Source organism: Cydia strobilella, chromosome Z (assembly GCF_947568885.1).
Source record: "Cydia strobilella chromosome Z, ilCydStro3.1, whole genome shotgun sequence".
Taxonomy (NCBI): Eukaryota; Metazoa; Arthropoda; class Insecta; order Lepidoptera; family Tortricidae; genus Cydia; species Cydia strobilella.
Genome location: NC_086068.1, coordinates 27,854,520 through 27,875,787, shown reverse-complemented (window position 1 = coordinate 27,875,787; position 21,268 = coordinate 27,854,520). Strand labels below are relative to the sequence as shown.

General features: G+C 37.1%; 1 protein-coding gene across 2 annotated transcripts in view; it reads left to right on the top strand.

Moving 5' to 3' along the window:
* Positions 1–21,268, top strand: part of LOC134754145 (protein furry) — a 351,985-nt gene that overhangs the window by 83,549 nt on the left and 247,168 nt on the right. For both annotated transcript variants that reach the window (XM_063690243.1, XM_063690242.1), the window contains 4 exons: positions 1,684–1,847; positions 2,353–2,510; positions 2,863–2,973; positions 8,552–8,706. In XM_063690243.1, the coding sequence (XP_063546313.1) occupies positions 1,684–1,847; positions 2,353–2,510; positions 2,863–2,973; positions 8,552–8,706 (588 nt within the window). The remainder of the gene's footprint in view (positions 1–1,683; positions 1,848–2,352; positions 2,511–2,862; positions 2,974–8,551; positions 8,707–21,268) is intronic.

The following is a 21,268-nucleotide window of genomic DNA, read 5'->3' as shown; positions in this document are numbered from 1 at the left end:
ATACATGATGCACAATTCGGCTTCAGGCCTGGCCTCTCAACTGAGAGTGCTATCCTCTGTCTCAAGCGGACCGTCCAGTATTATACGTCTAGAAAAACGCCAGTCTTTGCATGTTTCCTAGACTTATCTAAAGCCTTCGACCTCGTCTCGTATAAGGTCCTATGGCGCAAGGTTGAGGAAGTAGCAGGGCTACCAACAGAGGTAACTTCTCTTCTTAAATATTGGTACCATAACCAGAGAAACTGTGTGAGATGGGCGGGTGTTCTTTCGGGGGAGTATAGGTTGGAATGCGGGGTGAGACAGGGGGGGCTTACGTCTCCCCGGCTTTTCAACCTGTACATCAATGGTCTGATAGAGGAGTTGGGCGGCACCAATGTCGGCTGTTAGGTTGATGGAGTTTGTTTTAACAACATCAGCTATGCAGACGACATGGTGCTGCTCACGCCATCTCTCGGCGCATTGCAAAACTTGCTCGGTGTCTGTGAGAGGTATGCAGTGGACCATGGGCTCAGATACAATGCTAAGAAGAGGGAATTCCTAATCTTTAAGGCAGGTGCTAAGACGTACGAGGTTGTGCCACCAATTGCTCTATGTGGCACTCATTTGAACCGAGTGAAGCATTTTAAGTATCTGGGCCACTGGGTCACTGAGGACCTCTCGGACAATATGGACATAGAGAGGGAGAGGAGGGCGTTGTCCGTTCGCTGCAACATGTTGGCTCGGAGATTTGCAAAGTGTACTAGAGAAGTAAAGCTAACGCTATTTAGGGCATACTGCCAGTGCTTTTACACCTGCAATCTCTGGGTCAATTATGCCCAGAGGACGTACAGCGCACTCCGTGTGCAATATAATAACGCATTTAGAGCGTTGCTGGGGCTGCATCCGAGGTGCAGTGCTTCGGGCATGTTTACGGAGGCGGGAATTGATGGCTTTCATGCGATCATGAGGAAGCGCTGCGCCTCATTGTTAGAAAGGATGCGCGGGAGCCCTAGCAGCCTTCTAAAGGTGTTTGCCGATAGGTGGGATTCACCCATGCAAAAACGATGGATCGGTCTTCACTCGACGTTTGTAAATTTTAATTGGTAAATTTTAATTTTAATTGGTAAACTTTAAATTTAATTTGGGATTGACATGTTTTATTATTATCGTTTTTTACTTCTATTTTTATTAGTTTAATCCATGATCCTATTAATTGATTTTATTTTTACCTATGTCTGACGTACCTAATTTTGCAATGCTAATTTTAATTTTAAATTTTAGAATTGTCCAAATTAAAATGTTATTAAGTAATATTAACTCATTTTAGTTGTAGTATCTTAGTTTTTTAGTATTTAGTATTAATAATTTTAATAATTTTAGTTTTAATTTTTAGTTAAGAACTTACTAACAATGCTATGGACCTATGAGTTGTCTGAAAATAAACGAATTTTATTTATTATTTATTTATTTATAACATTTAGTTGCGTTCTTACTTACTCAAATAAAAGCTACCTGTAAAGTAGGTCTTATTCTAGCATAAATACACGGTGTTCACGAGTAACCCGATACATTTTAACAGTGTATTCCTGATCATATTTAAAGACTAAAATGTATTGAAATGTAGTTGTCGTGCAGATACGTGACTTTACGATATCAAGCTAAGTACCTGTTCAAGCGTTCAATACATGACAGAACCGATTTCAGTCCATTCGCGCTAGAACGAGGCAGCTTGCACTCGTCGCTAACAGAGTACCTGGACGGCGTGCGCCAGTGCTTGGAGGTGGAGGCCGAGAAGGATGCTCCGGCGGCCAGGGAGCAACGACTCACTTTCGCAGACTTCGTCACAGAACTCATCAAAAGTTTTCCACGTAAGGCTATTATGTTATGTGCTGCTGTTGTAAGACTACTTTGATAAGTGGAAATAGTGTCCTTTCAATTTGTCTACCCACGCTTCGTATTTTAGCGCCATGATCAACAGTAATGAGAGTTTCACCTGTCCCGTTGTCTGTCTGTAATATCAAATCTTGTAAGTTAAATTTGACCCACTTCCCGGTTTCCGTTGAAGCTGAGAATTTGCATACATATGTAAGTCGGGTGACAATGCAATGTTATGGTACCATCGAGCTGATCTGATGATGGAGACAGGAGGTGGCCATTGGAACTCTGTGATAAAACAACGCAATCTAATTGTGTTTGGGGTTTTTAGAATTTTCTTGGGGAGTATTAGTTGCCTATAGAAAGAAAAGTACAGCCAGCGCTAAAAGCAAATATTATTATTGTGCATGTTGAACACAAACGTCGTCTTCACTCGCCTGAAATGGGAGAATACACAATTAATATATGATGAGTGAGTGTACGTATTATATTTCACAGTGCACATGTATGGATCATTAATGAAGAAGGACCTGTGCCGTAGTTTATTTTCACTCTTCTCCGGTTGGTGCGGACCGCTCGCCAAACATTTAGGTGCCCTTGTTCCTCAACCACCTACTCAAGAAAACGATGAACGACTCAATCTATCCGCCTTGAAGGTAAATCTTCTTGGTTAATCACGTAAATACCTATGCAATGTTTAATACTCTGGAGTGTTCAGAGTTTTTAGTTAAGTACAGAAGAAAAATATTTACACCGACGCGGCGTCGGCGTCGGCGACCATAAAGTGAATAAGTGTGTATAATGATCCGATACACGGTGATGTACATATTATTTACCATTCATAAGTGTTTGTTGCTAGGCCTACAAGAATAAAATATATTTGAACTTTGAACTTTATACACTTCGAAAATGAATTGATGTGAATTATATGCATGAGATGTGTTGTACAAAAATACTGTTCTCAATTGAATCATGGTATGTAAACTAAATACTACATATTGTATGCAGGCAATGAGTGCACTGGTTTGCTGCGGCTCATGTTTCGCACCGAACGCCTTGGCCGAAGACGGCTCGCTCTACCCCTGGCTGAGCGAGATGCTTTCTTCCACTAACGACAAGGTAGGTACCAGTATATGCATTAACGTGAGCAGGTATTAAAACCAAACAAAATACATTAATAGTATATATTTGTACCCATATGCCGTTTACTTATTTAATGAGTATTGGAGAGCTAGGCACTGAAAGTGTTCTAAGGCTCAATTATCTTATTTTCGCGCTTATACTAGCTATTGTAGCGTTCGCTACATATTTATTTTTTTGCCATCTATCGGTGGTTTGTGGAACTTCTTCCATATCAACGTACTTTGCGTATTTCTTCGGTATTTTTTTCGTTGTTTGTTATGCGAGGGCTAGTAGGTTATCGTTAGCGCGGAATTCTCTTAGATGGCGCTTTATAAAAACACATGGAACCTTTTTTGGACTGTGATATTTCCGATGTAGGCAGGTTACAATTTAAAATTAAATTAGGCGTTAAATTTTGAATTTCAATTCTGATTCGGAAAGAAGAAATTTGTTTTCTTCGGATGACTTCAGATTGATTTTGGAGATTGACGTGGAAAGGTCTGTTCGTGGTCCGCGAATATTTTTTTAATTTTTTCCTTGTTTCCGTCAAGTAAACCTTTAATCGAGAGGAACGTTTTCTTCGGAAGTTGCCAATAATAACTTGGAGTGCGCTTCTCTTCCCGTCATTCCGCGGCCTTGTTGGCCGTAGTTGCCTGCACCAGAACCCTTTTTAAGGCCACCGTCGAGCAGTGCTCCGGTGGTACGAGGTGGCCGTATCAACGACAAGGCACAACCGCCGACAGGCCGTCGGCAGTGGATGGTCGTCGACCGGCGGTCAGGTACTATCAGACCCACGGAAGACACGAGCCCGCATACTGCGTGGTTTCGATAGGTCACGGTACAGCGTTGGTTGGCCGAACGTTTTCTTTGGAAAGGAACAAGCAAATTGTCATCGTCTACGGAGCTGGAGGACACGAGCCCGCATACTGCGTGGTTCGATAGGTCACGGTACAGCGTTGGTTGGCTGAACGTTTTCTTTGGAAATGAACAAGCAAATCGTCATCGTCTACCGAGCTTGAATATTTTTTTAACGTTATGGGATCGGTTCCCGTTTAATTACCCTATAATTGTTCATTGTTATTTTTTGTGCCATGTTTCTTTTAATTCTGTAAAGCCGCTGTTATCCGTATTCCGCATTCCTTTACGGCATTTTCAAAATTCTAATTGCCCCTAATTGTCAGGCGAAACTAATATTCGGCATTAAATTTAGGCACCAATCACTCGTTGAAATAGCCATTATCGTCCATAATCTCCATCTCATTAATCCATTTCTTTCCTTCTACAGCTAAATTTATACGCCGTTATCTTTCGCACGTACACCTGTTCACGCCAGTGCGGAAAGCGGACAGTCAGAAAAATAATTGTAGATTTTTTTTGGTGTTTTATGTTAAATTTAGAGCCAGTGCTTAACAAATTATACGTGTTGTGCAGAAGTATTTGTTTTACTGCACTATCCTATACTAGCTTCCGCTACGTCAAACTGTTTCCATACCATATCTCATCTGATCATCATATCTCATCTCAACCGAATACCTACTGTACGTAAATGACATGTGCAATATATTTCCTGACGGCTCTGTGTACCAATTCGCAGATGACACTTGCCTCTTGGCCGCCCATTCAGATATAAAATTAGCAGAAAATATCCTACAAATCAATTTCAATCTATTATGTGCCTGGGCCCACGACGTAGGATTAGTTATTAACTACGACAAAACAAAAGTTATGTATATCCACTCCGCTTACAAAAAATGCCAAATAAAACCTAGGATCATAGCACACAAACACCAGTGGGGCATTTCACGTCAAGCGGGCAGCAAAAAATTGTCAGGTTCTGGATTTTGTTCATAGTTGGATTAATTTGACCTATATGTGAACTAAAAAATGGGGCATCATTACTTTTTTAATATATTGCTTCGTAAAAATTTATACGCACTCTCTTTTTTTTTTATTTATTTTTTAAAAAAACTACAAAATTTGAGGAACGGATTTTTTAAAAATTATTATTGCAATTCTTTCAATGGATTTAATAATAACTAAATAGTGATTATTTGAGAATATTAGTTGATTTCCTTGAAAATTTATAAAACAAGTTTTTTTTATCTTTTTTTCATATAACAAACCGGAAGTTAGTATTACATCTTTTTTTTTTTTCAACCGCATTTTTTTATTTTTTTTATTTTTACACAATAATGTAGCTTATGGTGTCCTATAATTTTTTTTATAATGGCATCTCGATTGGTTTTGAAGATACATAAAGTAATTCGAAAGTACTGCGCGACGCTCCGTACTGAGCGGTAGTTCTATGTGGCAGTCTTTAGGGGCCAATTACGGGTTTTTTTACTTTTGCGTAACGGAATTAAAGCAATAAACAATATTTCATCGGTTAAGATGTATAAAAGCAAATCATGTATTACACTGATTTAAACTTTCACGATTTTTACTCATTATTATTTACAACGACGGGACTTAATCGCGTAAAATAAGTATAAGCCGTCCTCGAAACGTCGGAGGTGGGTTTAATACTTATTTTACGCGATTAAGTCCCGTCGTTGTAAATAATAAATCATGTATTATTCAATCGTGCCTTGTAGCGCTATCTCTGATCAACCATATCTTGGAACTGAAAACAAAACGTTTATGTTTTAACAAAACGCTAGAGGTAACTTAATAACTATAGCTAGGGTTAGGCGGGGTATGTCACATGCTTAAGAGGTCACTTTCGAGTTAGGTCACGTTCTGAGGACATCACTTTCTTTACGTCACATTCTGAGTTTGTCACATTCTGAGTTCGTCACATTCTGAGTACGTCACTTTCTGAGAACGCCACTTTCTGAGGACGTCACTTTCTGAGAACGCCACTTTCTGAAGCCCTCGCTTTCTGAGTACGTCACTTTTATAGCATAGTAAGATTAAAGCGTATACCTGCGTGAACAATGGATACCAGCAATCATGTACGCTTAAATATTACTTTGCTATAAAAGTGACGTACTCAGAAAGTGACGAACTCAGAAAGCGAGGGCCTCAAAGTGGCTTTTTCAGAAAGTGACGTCCTTAGAAAGTGGTGTTCTCAGACAAGTGACGTACTCAGAATGTGACGTACAAAAAGTGACGTCCTCAGAACGTGACCTAACTCGAAAGTGACCTCTTAAGCATGTGACATACCCCGCCTAAATTATCAGAGATAGCGCTACAAGGCACGATTGAATAATACATGATTTGCTTTTATACATCTTAACCGATGAAAATTGTTTATTGCTTTAATTCCGTTACGCAAAAGTAAAAAAACCCGTAATTGGCCCCTAAAGACTGCCACATAGACCTACCGCTCAGTACGGAGCGTCGCGCAGTACTTTCGAATTACTTCATGAATCTTCAAAACCAATCGAGATGCCATTATAAAAAAAAATATAGGACATTAGTACACCATAAGCTACATTATTGTGTAAAAATAAAAAATATAAAAAAATGCGAAGTTGGAAAAAAAAGATATGTAATACTAACTTCCGGTTTGTTATATGAAAAACAGATTAAAAAACACTTTTTTTAAATGTTCAAGGAAATCGACTAATATTCTCAAATAATCACTATTTAGTTATTATTAAATCCATTGAAAGAATTGCAATAATAATTTTGAAAAAATCCGTTCCTCAAATTTTGTAGTTTTTTTAAATGCGTATAAATTTTTAACGAAGCAATATATTAAAAAAGTAATGATGCAAATTTTTTTAGTTCACATATAGGTCCAATTAATCCAACTATGAACAAAATCCAGAACCTGACAATTTTTATGCTGCCCGCTTGACGTGAAATGCCCCCAGTGCGAACCCCTGGAGCAAGTAGACAAACATACATACCTTGGCCTAAAAATAAATAATACATTTAACTGGGGCCCTCACATTAATTATGTATGTAATAAACACATCCATATTGTCCAATTTATCCCTTTTAAAATATAAAATACCTTTTAGTACCCGTAGAATGCTATACATGTCACTAGGCGAATCGATAATTAGTTACAGCTTAAGTAGTTACGGCAGAACTTATAAAACTTACCTGGATAATGTATATAAACTACAAATAAGCCTGATAAAAACAATTGTACCTAACTCGATAAGAAAAATGTATAGAAATGACGAATCAAAGCTATTTGAGTACTGTAAAATAATTAATGTCTATGATAAGTTTAAAATGATGCTAGTTGTGATGAAATTGTAGTATTCGGGATTAGGGATCTAAGTAAAACCACCGAGCTAGCTAGACCAAGACTGATTTATTTTTATTCTGAACCTACCGCACATTCCTCAGCTACCCACATGTACCCATATGATGATGTACCTATGTATATACAACAGAAATCGCTAACTTACCTAACCTTAGAAATAGATCTAGGTCACAAAAATTAAGAAATATCAATATACCAAAGTATGTATATATATGTATACCTTACAAGAATACCTATGGAAAAAGAACCTGGCAATTTCTGTTACCCGATACACTAAACTCATGGCCCAATGATGCTAATCAAAATATACTTAATAACACACATAAGACTAAAATAATTTAAAAAAATATGTTGTTATCAAGTACAGGTGCGCGCCCGAGTTGTTTATCAACAACTCGGGCAAACTAAATGCTGATTACTTAACTTACCAGTATTTCCTTAATATTAAATTTAGATAGATACCTAACCGGATAACCGGAATGTAAACGAGCGACAATGGCGGCAGATAAACCGTACGCGGTTTTCGATCGCTGTTTCCAAATGTACATAGTATTTTAAGATTGTTTTAGATAAATAAAAAAATAAAAAAATCTAAATCGGTTCAGTGGTTTAAGCGTGAAGAGGTAACAGACGGACCGACAGAGCTACTTTCTCATTTATAATATTACTAGCTTTTGCCCGCGACTTCGTCTGCGTGGAGTTAGAAATTTGGGTAGCTTAATTTTTATCCAATCTGCTTTTTATCGATTCCCCATAGTAACTTCCACCCCCCTTTTCACCCCCATCACCCCCATAAAATATTATTTCTGGGATAAAAACTACCCTATGTCCTTCCCCGGGACTCAAACTATCTGTAACTAAATTTCAACTACATAAATCGGTTCAGCAGTTTAAAAGCGTGAAGAGGTAACAGACAGACAGACAGGCAGACAGACACACTCGCATTTATAATATTAGTTGCATAATTATGTTTTCCATCGTATTTTCTCGGAAAGTTTCGTATTTGTCATGCTACTTCAGTCAACATTAGTACCTCACCTTTTTGTACCGAGACTGACTTAAATAGCAAGACACGTTCGTACCTTTCCGTTATAATACGATGAAAAATAATTATGCACTACATCTGTATAGAGATATCAGCAAAAGAGCATGGCGTATAGTCAGCATCAAATAGAAAGTGGCCAAGTATATCGTAACACGCCTTTTTTAGGTACCATAGAAATTTAATAACGATGTCTTCCGTTATATTTGGCCGCTTTGGCCGTCACTGTCTACATATTTGACGCTGGTTAGTACATATCGTATGATATCAAGAACTGCTTTGATTAAATAATGTATCCATTTGTTTAGATGTACGAACTGGCCCGCGAAACGATAGTGTTTCTTCTAGACTGCAACCCCGATATCGGTCCTCTGCTTGACTGGACGGTGGACAAGTGCTTCACCGGGCCGCCGCGCGTCGCGGACGGCTGTTTCATGGCGCTTGCTACCATATTCAGTGCCAGGTAGGTATCACTCCTAGGTAAACTTATTTGGTTACACCTGTGTTCTTGCGAAACGATATTGCACCTTCTGGAATGCCACCCTCACAGCCCGATCTGCTTTGCTGTTTCATGGCATGGCGCTAGCTACTACATGAAGTGCCAGGTAAGTTGGTTCAAACAAATTAAACGCTACTTGTAAGCCATTTGGAACGCCACTACCCTACTTGTCAGGGTCCAACCGCGAGTTGTCAGGCTATAATAGAATCATAAAACAGATGGTAGAAGTAACTTATCCGTATCTCAAATTACCTACAAGTTAAGGATAGTAATATCTGCACCTGTATCTAAAGTTATTAATTTTCTTCTTATTCGTTATCGTTGTTAATAGCTGGGTGGTTATTGCAATGCGACTATGCGCTGACACTGCACAGTTGATCTGTACCTACAGATTTCCTCTTGAGTGGTCTTGAGATTGCTGAAAAACTTAAAGCACGTGAATGCATAGAAGACCTGGAATAAAAATATAATTTGATTTCACCACTACTACCTATTGTGAAAAATTCAGGTCTCTGGGTCCAACGGTTTGAGCTGGGCTTTGATTTAAGTGAGTCAGTCAGTCAGGACTTTTACGTTTATATATATAGATTTTACCAAGTTTCAAGTTCCTAGCTTAAAAGAAAATTTGTACCACATATAAACTTAATCCCCCCTTTTTAACCCCTTCAGGGGTTGAATTTTTAAGAACGTTGAAATAACTTTTTTGGATTCTTATACAATGCCTTTCTAAGAAGTTTCTAAGCATTTGTAATAGATTAACTTTCAACCCCTTTTTAACCCTTTTAGGGGATGAATATTTAAAAACGCTTAAATTACTTTTCTTGTATTCTAATAATATGCCTTTGTACAAACATTCAAGTCCCGCACTCAAAAAAATATTTGATCTCCATACAAACTTTCCACCCCATTTTTACCACCTTGGGGGATGAATTTTCAATAATGCTGAAATAAGTTTTTTTCTCTTTTAATTATATATCTTTCTATGAAGTTTCAAGTACCTAGCTTAAAATAAAATTAGGACCACGACAAACTTTCAACCCCTTTTTAACCACTTTAGGGGATGAATTTTTAAAAACGCTGAAATCACTTTTCTTGTATTATAATAACATGCCTTTATGCAAAGATTCAAGTCGCGCACTTAAAAAAATGTTTGACCATACAAACTTTCTACCCCTTTTTCACCACCTTAAGGGATGAATTTCCAAAAACGCTGAAATTAGCTTTCTTCTCTTTTAATGAAATACCTTTTTACCAAGTTTCAAACTCTTAGCTTACAATATTTTTTTCTTACAATAGTTACAAACTTTCAACCCTTTTTTAATATTACCTTTTAAGGAATTAATTTTTAAAAACGCTGAAATTACTTTTCTTGTATTCTAATAATATGCCTTTATACAAAGATTCAAGTCCCACACTCACAAAAATATTTGATCAGTTAAAAGTTTGTATAACTTTCAACCCCTTTTTCACCACCTTGGGGGATGAATTTTTAATAACGCTGAAATGACTTTTCTTGTTTTTTTATTATAATTAATAAACATTTATATTATAAAATTTGAACCCCAAGACAAACTTTCATCCCCTTTTTAAACCCCTTAGGAGTTGAATTTCCAAAAACGTTAATATTACTTTTTTTTTTAATCGGCTATTATGCCTTTCTAGGAAGTTTCAAAGTATTTGTAATGGAGTCAAACTTTCAACCCTTTTTTAACCCATTTAGGGGATGAATTTTTAAAAACGCTGAAATCACTTTTCTTGTATTTTAATAAAATGCCTTTATACGAAGTTTCAAGTCCCGCACTAAAAAAAAATATGATCTCCATACAAACTTTCAACCCCTTTTTCACCACCTTAGGGGATGAATTTTGAAAAACCCCTTCTTAGTACTAACGTCATAAAAGTTACCTATTGTGAAAAATTCTGCTCTAGGTCCAACGGTTTGGGCTGGGCGTTGATTTAAGTGAGTCAGTCAGTCAGAACTTATACGTTTATACATATATTATATGTGCACTGCCTTATGGGAATATAGTTCAGATCCGAAAACCGCTACCAAATTTTAGTATGCTGTTGGGCATGGTACTGGATCTCCAAAACTGCCGGGAGACAGCGGCGCCGGCCATCTTCTTCAGCGGAATGACGTCATCAAAATGACTCCCGCCTCGTTGCGAATATTGCATTTTGCACCCAAACTATGCATTGCACATACACGTGTGGGGTATTCAACGAAAGCCAATAAAATATTATATATTTAACTACTACACTATGTACCAAAATATGTATACAATAGTCTAAGAGAAATTTATAAATAAATCAAAATGATGAAAAAAAAAAAACGATTATTTGGGTTTTTCAACCAAACCAAAAGTCGGACGTTAAAGCAATGTACTACAAAATTAAAGCTGATGTCTCAAGCCATATACTGATATCAAAATAGTCAATATCAGACCAAAAATGTGAAAATTATGCATCAAAATGTAGGTATTTGCTAGAACAAATGCATGAAAGTTAAAAAAATCTAAATTGGTCATTTTCAGGATATTCCGCATAAGCTTCTAGTATGTTATTAGCAATATAAAAAGGATCATAAAATTGCTGGGAGACAATCTCTATAGTGCCTGAGTGACAAATAATGGCGTCATACATGTGACCGCTGCCGAAATTTGCAAAATCTAAATTATAACTATACCATGAGTCATACATACAAGTGTGCTATATCAAACGAAAGGTTATTAAATATACTATGATTCGTTCATACATTATTTATAAAAACAATGTATATTGTAGGAGCTACAAACAAAGAAAAACCACTTTTTTTGAGAAAGTTCGTGTATATATATTTTATAGCTCAACTAAAAACGTTATAACAATATTGCGTCTAATATAAAAGAAACCAGTTATTCAACAATACGTCACAGCTTAAATTTTTAATTTCCGACAAAAACTGTGGAAAATGTACAAAAAAAAAACTAAACTAAACAATTCTACCTTTTTTTATTTATTTAAGCTACAAGTGCGGAGAAGAGGAAATTCGAAACGAGTGTCGATAAATTAAAACACGACTGCACGACGTCGTTTTGAGCAAGTGTGTTGAAATAGTATTTTATACAATCGTGATATAATAGAGAGCTTTTCAGTCGAGTAACGTGTTTAAGCAACGAAGCTTGCTGAGTTGCTTAAGTTAAGGTACGAGATTGAAAAGCTTGATTATATCACTATTGTATGCAATACTTTTTCTACGAGACAAACAAATAATACTTTCAACTAGAAGAATCATATAGGTAAACAAACCAAAAATATACAGCTACGCGAGCTGCCGCAGCCCGCGATACCTTCATACAGTTCATACCAATGCCCCGGCCGCCGGGCCCGGCGCCCCCGGCGGGTTGGTCAAAGACACCTCCTCGTAACTCATGAGGCCCTGGTACCTGCTCCTTGCTAAATTCAATTTCAAGACAGTTTTTTTCTCGATTTTGGCCACCGTAGCCTATGGAGACTAACAAGCAACGCTAAGTGGTTTTCGTAGGTTATGGATGTTGCTATATGAACGGTGTCACATGCGCGTTTCTGACTTATGAAGCAATTGTTTCTACTACAACATAAAATAAAATGTTTTTGTTGGCCAACCAATCACAAAGCAGATGCATTAAATCGAGTCTCCTCGAAATGTATGAAGTTATATTTTCAAAATTTTTATAATTGACTAAACCGTATCGATAAAATTCTTATGCTTGAGTCGGAAGTGCCATAGACTATCCAACGTTGAAAAGAGTAAGGTTGTAGTGTTGCATGTGAAGTTGTAATTAACAGATTATACTCGACGAGTAGAAAAAATACTTTTTACTACATATATGGTGCATATACGTGCATATGTCGAAAATGTAAAGGGCCATAATTATGTACTGTAAAACGTTGTACAATACACGTGCGAAAAGGTAATTCGCAACTCGTGTCGATTAAAACACTCCCTTCGGTCGTGTTTCAATGTATCGCCACTCGTTGCCAATTTCCTACTTTTCGCACTTGTATCGTAATGTACTAATAAAAAAGTAGTAATTGTAAAATAAAATTAAAACTTTTTATATTTTTATTTTTTTTGGATTCAAGTACAGTGAGTAACAACATTGCATGGCCTTCTAATTATAACTATTATAGAAAACGGGATATTTATCATGTTTATTTATAATATTTTTTTCTCGATATTTTGGCCGGTCTTGCAAGACCGGTCGTTGTGGAGATCCCTGGGGGAGGCCTATGTCCAGCAGTGGAAGTCTTGTTGGTGTAGATGGATTCACACAACAAATGAAATAACATTTTTTCATATTTGTTATCCGTAGTTGTCCCTGTACCTGAAAGAAAAATAATATCATGATAGCACAAAATCTCTAATGTATTCTACCTATAGAAAGATGATGCAACAATATGGATTCTAATAAAGTTATCACTTATTTACCTGGTAGTAATAATTGTGTTTTTCATTCATATACAATTTTGTACCATCATTTTAAACCCCAGGAAAGTTTCTATTTTATTGCAGTGAGGATGTCCTGATTTTTTCTGGCTAATTGAAGGAAAACATTTTATTTCCAAGAATGCCTCTTCATTTTGCACAATACCTAAAAAACCTAGAGTTAGTGACACATTGACTATTCGGCAACCAAAACAGTAATAATTACATTATATAGGAATTGTTCACTGCTTATTATCCTACCATTACGGAAGAAGTGAGAATTATTTTCTAAAAAGATCGGCACGAGAAAATTACAATGTACAATGAAGGAGTGAAACTGTACCTTACGAAACTTCACCATCATGAATTCCGCTTCAATTGAGTCTGAATTTTCCTGGATTTTCGCGGACCAGAATACCGATGATTTTTGTAACTTGATTTAGACGTTGCTATCATTTTCAATTTACACAAACAAATTGATAAGTCATAATAAACATGACCCTATGTGTCAGTGTCAACACTGTCAACAAAAAATGCACTAAACATGACGGCACTGCAAATCCTGCCAGATCGGCCAGGCAAGGTCGCCAACATCATAGAGCGACAACGCCGCACGCAACGTATTTGTACACGACATTTGTGACACACACATACGTAAAATTTATGAAAAGATTACGTTGATTTATGTATGATTTCTGTATGAAACAAAATTTTTCTATTAATTTAGCGCAAACGAATATTCGAAAGTAGATAAATGAGCAAATATTTGTGTAGTAATAGTGTGTAGTGCCTTAATTAAAGCCGATTGAATTTTGTATGAAAATCGAACCACCTTAATGCGCTCATATTATGCAAAGAATAGTCCTAATTATCGGGTATTAATTGAAAGAACATTACATAAAACACATGAAAACGATATTTTGGAGTGGACTTATAATTTATAAATTAAATTTGTTTGATAAATAAGCAAAACAACGGTTTCTATTCGTACCTAATGTCCTCCTTTGAAAGTCGGTTAACATTTAAGTTTTGTGCACCTGGGCTACAAAGGCGAATGAATTTGTCGCCACATTTATCAAAATCAGTTCAGTAATTCCATGTAAACAATACATCATACGTAGACAGCAAATTCTGCCTATTTCTATTGTCTGGGAGACGACACTAACTTCTGTAACAGGTTTTTTTTACCTAGCTTAGAAGTCAGGGACTTCAACACCTATTTTGTACTTGCTTCTGTCAATTTTTTTTTAAAATTCATTTTTATAAATTATCATTCCACTCCAAAAGTCGTTTTCATGTATTTTATTATGTTCTTTCATTTAATACCCCATAATTAGGACTATTCTTTGCATAATATGAGCGCATTAAGGTAGAATTGTTGGCGCGCTTTAGTTTTTTTGTACAACTTCCACAGTTTTTATCGGAACTTAAAAACTTAAGCTGTGACGTATAGTTGAATAACTGGTTTCTTTTATATTAGACGCAACATTGTTATAACGTTTTTAGTTGAGCTATAAAATATATATACACGAACTTTTCTCAAAAAAATTGGTTTTTCTTTGTTTGTAGGTCCTAAAATATACATTGTTTTTATAAATAATGTATTACCAAATTTCATATCTTTGGAAGGATTTCGAGGTTAGACTTAATCCGATTGTGCTAATAGATCAAAACACATAACAGTCCGTATCGGTAAATAATTATAGTACACTATCATGTCAGTTCCATGATCGCAATTTCAAATTGTTTGACTACGAGGACACATTTAACTGGCATTTAATTATCGAACTTATCAAAGTCGGCCTATGCACGTGAGGTCGACTGATTACAAAACCGTTCTCATGAACCCCTTTGGGCGATATTGATATTGGTATTAAGTGCTCACTCACCCTAAAAATACGCACTAGTTATTGTAGACGTTGGCTATATAGTCATACTTGTTATGGCCATTTTTTGCCCGGATGCTGCACTTCATGATAAAAGCAAGCCGCTTTGCACAGTGCTAGAAGGGACCAAACTGAGTGATTTGACCCGCAGCAGCGCAAGTTTCACCCCTTAGGAACAGAGATGGCGCCACTTCTTTAAAAAATATTTCAAAAAATTCTACAAGCTAAACTATTTGACCGATTTCAATGTTTAATATCTCAAATAAAAGCTCATTATATACATTTCTTATAAAAAATAGTCAAAAACATATACTGAATACTTTTGGCAAAAAACGGCATCTTAAGTTTTTTTTTCTTACTCGATTGATAGTTTTTACTTGATTTCTTAAAAAAAAATATGGACCATGAATAGTTAAATAACTATTCATGTACTATATATATATAGTACTGAGTATATAAAAAGTATTACAAAAAAACCCAACACCGATACCTTTCATTCTTCACGACATATTTAAGTTCAATTATGCACGCTCTTACAAATAAATTTATTAAAAAGAAATCTTCAACCGCAGTAAGTGCACTAATTTTAATATGAAATGTGTCATATGAAAAGAAATCACCCAATTTATTTTAATAAATAAAAAATAAAAACAGAATAAAATTTTCCTGGTGCTGAATTACAAAAAAATATAACGAAGTAGAAATTATTTTTATTTAAAGTAACTACATTTGTAAACAAAAAACTTAAATGTCCTCTTCGGCTTCACCGGTAGATGTAGAACTGAAAAAGAAAAGTCGGTTTCAAGTACTCATACCATTTCAATACTACATAATCACCGATCATACATGAACTGGTTGCTGTAGATTACTGTTGAATTATTTTTGTGCCTAGCTGATTACCATTAAATCTATAATTTTGTGCCAGACCTATAATCAGTGGTCAGCATGAAAAATAACCCTGGATTGAAAATTACATTAACTTACTTTTGATTTATACAGCCAGCCACCTTTGCATGATTTACACTGGGCTGTGCATGGTAAGCTGACGCGACGACACCCACAACGCATAGTTTCGCAGCCAGATTTGCAGCCACAATGATCCAAGAGGCTTAATTGCGACCAAATCGCTGTAACTGCCGACCATGCTGGAGTCCAACTCTCTTTTTCCTTAGTCCATCCCCAAGAAGATGGACCTGGTATGGAAACTTCTGGTTTCAGAGCGTTTCCCCATATATGGCCCGCTTGGTAAGCTGCTCGAAGTGCATGTTTATAGAGAGCGGCTGATATAGGTGGCAGGGTTGGCAGGTTCCAATTTCTTGGCCAAATCAGATTTGTTCCCTGAACGAAGCCCTTCATTGACTGACAACGAAGGTGGACAAATTTGGTTTTCGTACTGGAAGAATTCGTTTAGATCAAGCTGCCTTTCTCTGGCCACTATAAAAAGACGGGAAAATAGGAGTACGTCAACTTTTAAGTTTTTGATTTTGTCAGTTGTTAGATGTGTACCTACATATTTTAATTTTAGTATAAAGTAACCCTAGATTTGTGTTATTGTTTTGCTATCGTTACAATTTCAAAAAACAAGCTGTGTTTTTTGAAATTGTAAACATCTTCGAGCAGCTTACCAAGCGGGCCATATATGGGGAAACGCTCCTTTGAAACCAGAAGTTTCCATACCATGTACATCTATAATCTATACCTATCTATACCTCAAAATGACTTTTCTTTTTCAGTTCTACATCTACCGGTAAACCCGAAGAGGACATTTGAGTTTTTTGTTTACGAATGTAGTCACTTTAAATAAAAATAATTTCTATTTCGTTATATTTTTTTGTAATTCAGCACCAGGAAAAAACTTTATTCAGGTTTTTTTTTATTAAAATAAATTGGGTGATTTCTTTTCATATGAAACATTTCATATTAAAATCAGTGCACTTACTGCGGTTGAAGATTTCTTTTAAATAAATTTATTTGTAAGAGTGTGCATAATTGAACTTAAATATTTCGTGAAGAATGAAGGGTATCGGTGTCGGGTTTTTTTTGTAATACTTTTTATATACTCAGTACTATATATATATATATATATATATATATATATATATATATATATATATATATATATATATATATATATATGTATCTCTTCTTCTTCCTGCCCTTATCCCACGTTATGTGGGGTCGGCACAACATGTTTTTCTCTTCCATTCTCCTCTCCTCAGCACTCACTCCTTTCTTTCTCATATCCTCTTTCACACAACCCATCCATCGCTTTTTGGGGCTACCAGACGCTCTCCGTCCATCAACATTAATCCCTAACATTCTTTTGCCTATATGGCATTCATCCCTCCTCATCACATGCCCATACCACGATAACCTACTACTTCTTATCTTCACCGTTACTGGTGTTACTTTCAAACTTCCCCTAATATACTCATTCTTAATCCGATCCTTTCTCGTCACTCCACACATCCATCTCAACATTCTCATTTCCGCTGCGTGCACTCTTCTTTCATCCGTCACTTTCGTCGCCCAGCATTCTGATCCATACATTACAACAGGTCTCACGATCGTCCTGTAAATTTTCCCCTTAAGTTTAAGAGGCATTCGTGGATCGCAAGATGTTCTAGAGACCTGTCGCCATTTCATCCATCCCGCATTTATTCTATTTTTCACGTCACGGTCGATGCGTCCGTCGCTCTGGATCAATGACCCAAGGTACGGGAAGTCGGCGCAGACTGGTAGGGATACACCATCTAAGGCAATATGGGAAAAACTGGATAGACCAACGAAATCGCAGAACATGTGCTCCGTTTTGGTTCTGCTTATTTTCAGTCCCACACTTTCTAGCTTTTCTTGCCATTTTACCAGCCTGCTCTGGACCTCAAGTGCATTTTCTCCGACAAGAACAATGTCATCGGCAAACAGCATACACCAGGGTGCCTCCTCCTGTATGTTCGATGTCAGAGCATCCATAACCAGGAGGAACAAATATGGACTTAAAGCCGATCCCTGGTGTAAACCTACCGCCACATTGAACTTGTCGGTTACTCCAGCTTTAGACCTGACGTGAGTACTGGCTCTATCATACATCGCCTGAACAAGCCGCACATACTTCTCTGGCATTCCTTTCTCTCTCATAGACCACCACAGAACCTTACGGGGGACTCTATCGTATGCCTTTTCCAGGTCCACGAACACCATGTGCAAGTTCTTTTGCGCAAGTCTGTATTTTTCGCACAGTTGGCGAAGTGCAAATATGGCGTACGTAGCTCCCCGGCCCGGCATAAACCCAAATTGGTTCTGTGTTACCTCACTTTCTTCGCTCATTCGTCTCGCTACCACTTTTTCCCATATCTTCATACTATGTGACATGAGCTTTATTCCTCGATAGTTGTTGCAATCCTGTACATCACCCTTATTCTTAAAAACGGGCACCAGTGAACTGTTGCACGATTCATCAGGGATTGTCTCTTGTTGCAACAACTTATTAAAGAATAGTCAGCCACTTCCATCCATCCGCTTTCAGAAACTTCCATACTTCCACAGGTATACCATCTGGCCCAACCGCTTTCCCATTCTTCATACCTTGCACTGCCATTTTTACTTCTTCTATAGTGATCTCTTTCACAATACCAATGTTATTTCTAGCATTTTCTAGCACTCCACTCCAATCATTTTCTTCGTTCATAAGTTTACTAAAGTAGTTCTTCCAGCGTTCTTGTATGCTCTTGTTATCCGTCAAAATCTTTCCTGCTTCGTCTCTCATACATTTCATATGATTTATATCTCTTGCATTCCTCTCTCTCTCTCTCTCTCTTGCTATTCTGTAAAGGTCTTTTTGGCCTTGTGGGCTCTCAACGAAATCGTACAATTTATCTTGTACCTTGGCCCTTGCTATTGCAACTGCTTTTTTAGCCTTCTTCTTACTTGTTAGATAAGCTGACCTCTTGATTTCTTTCTCTCTATCGTTACCCTCTTCCACACTTTTCCATTCTTTAAAAGCATTCTTCTTTTCTTTCAGAATCATTCGCACATCTTCATTCCACCACCATGTATCCCTATCAATCTTGCCTTTCCCTGTTGTTTCCCCAAAAACATCCCTCGCCACACTTCTTACACATACTACGATTTCATTCCAGCAATCATTCACTCTCATCTCTGCCATATCACCCATTCCTACCATCTTATCGACTATTCTTTTTCTAAATTCTTCAGCTAACTCCCTGTCACTCAATCTATACCATTTCGTTCTAGGTGGGGGCTTCGAGTTCTTTTGCAAACGTTGTACTTTAAGATTTAAGTCTAGAATCAGTAACCTATGCTGGGAAACTAGGCTCTCACTGGGTACTATTTTGCAGTCCTTAGCCAAATGTATTTTACTCCTTCTTAGGAGAAAGTAACCAATTTGGGTAGAGTGTTGACCACTACGGTATGTGATAAAGTGTTGTTCTTTCTTTTGATAGTAGGTGTTCACTATGGCTAAGTCAAAGGCTAAGGCTGCTTCCAGTACAGCTTCACCCTCTACATTTCTGACCCCGTAACCACGGCCCCCATGCACTCTTTCATATCCGTCATTCATTCTTCCCACATGTCCATTAAAATCTCCTCCAATGTATATCTCCTCACATTCTGGTATTCCCATAATTTCCACATCCAAATCCTCTCAGAATTTCTCTTTCAAACTATCATCACATCCAGTCTGCGGTGCATATACACTAATTACATTTAAAATCAAGTTTTCTATCAACAATTTCACGATAATTACTCTATCATTCACTCTCTTTACATCCATCACCTTGTTCTTAAGCTCCTTATCTAACACTACCCCCACCTCATTTATTTTCCCATCACTGCCGCAATAGTAAAACTTATAACCCGCCCCAATTTCTCCTGCCACGTTTATTCGTCTCCTTTCCAAAACATCCGCTAACTCTCTTCCTCTTCCAGTCATCGTACCTATATTCCAACTTACAATCCTCAGTCCTATTCCCCGGACTAGCTTCTTACGCTGCCCCCGTCCCTGGTGCAGCAACCCTCGTCCATTTCTCACAGCCGCCGGGTGCTGCGCCTGCGCGTCGCCTGCGGGGTACGCCCTAGCACTATCGCATATTCTATTATCTGTCGCACTCATGTTAAATACGATTTGGCATATCTTTTACGATCGGCCGCCTGCCTGACATCAACCCTCCTTGGGAAATAGTTGACTTAGGTGACTGTCCTTTTACTCCTTTAGTCGCCTTTTACGACATCCATGGATAAGCACGGAGTGGGCTATTCTTAAGCCGGCAACCACACGGCTACTATATATATATATATATATATATATATGTATATGTTTATTAAACTATTCATGTTCCATATTTTTTTTTAGAAATCAAGTAAAAACTAGCAATCGAGTAAGAAAAAAAACCTAAGATGCCGTTTTTTGCCAAAAGTATTCAGTATATGTTTTTTGAGTATTGTTTTGTAAGTAATGTATATAATGAGCTTTTAATTGAGATATTAAACATTGAAATCGGTCAAATAGTTTAGCTTGTAGAATTTTTTGAAATATATTTTGAAGAAATTTAAACACATTCAAACTTTCATATTTCGTGAAGTATGAGAGGTATCAGTGTTGGTTTTTTTTAATAATATTTGTTATTTATTTAGTAACTAGCTGTGCCCGCGGCTCCGCCCGCGTGGAATTCGGTCTGTGTCAGTAAGCGGCTAATTCACCCCTAATTTCTCTCCCTCTCCCCTGGAGGCGGAACTTAATATTTTTTTTTCATACTTTTTGGGTTTTTATTTCGGAATGGTATCATTTTGATATCATAAATTAATTCGGCATTAGGTACGATTACGATTTTTGAAATCACGAATTCCGAATTGCCATTATTCCGAAATTTTAAATTCCGAACCACATATCCCGATTATAACAATTCCGACAGTGACAAACGCCGAATTTAACATTTACGATTTTCAAAATCACGAATTCTGAATTGCCCTTATTCCGAATTGACGTGGTTCATATAACGATATTCCGAATATATTGTTAAAGTTCGTTTTCTTGAGGGTCGCAGTTCTAACCTAACCTAATCCACTTTTCTGGCAACAGTTCGTTTTCTTGGGGGTCGCAGTTCTAACCTTTTTTTTTTTTTTTTTTTTTTTTTTTTTAACCCAGGGGAAATCCGTTAGGGATCCCACCCGGCCC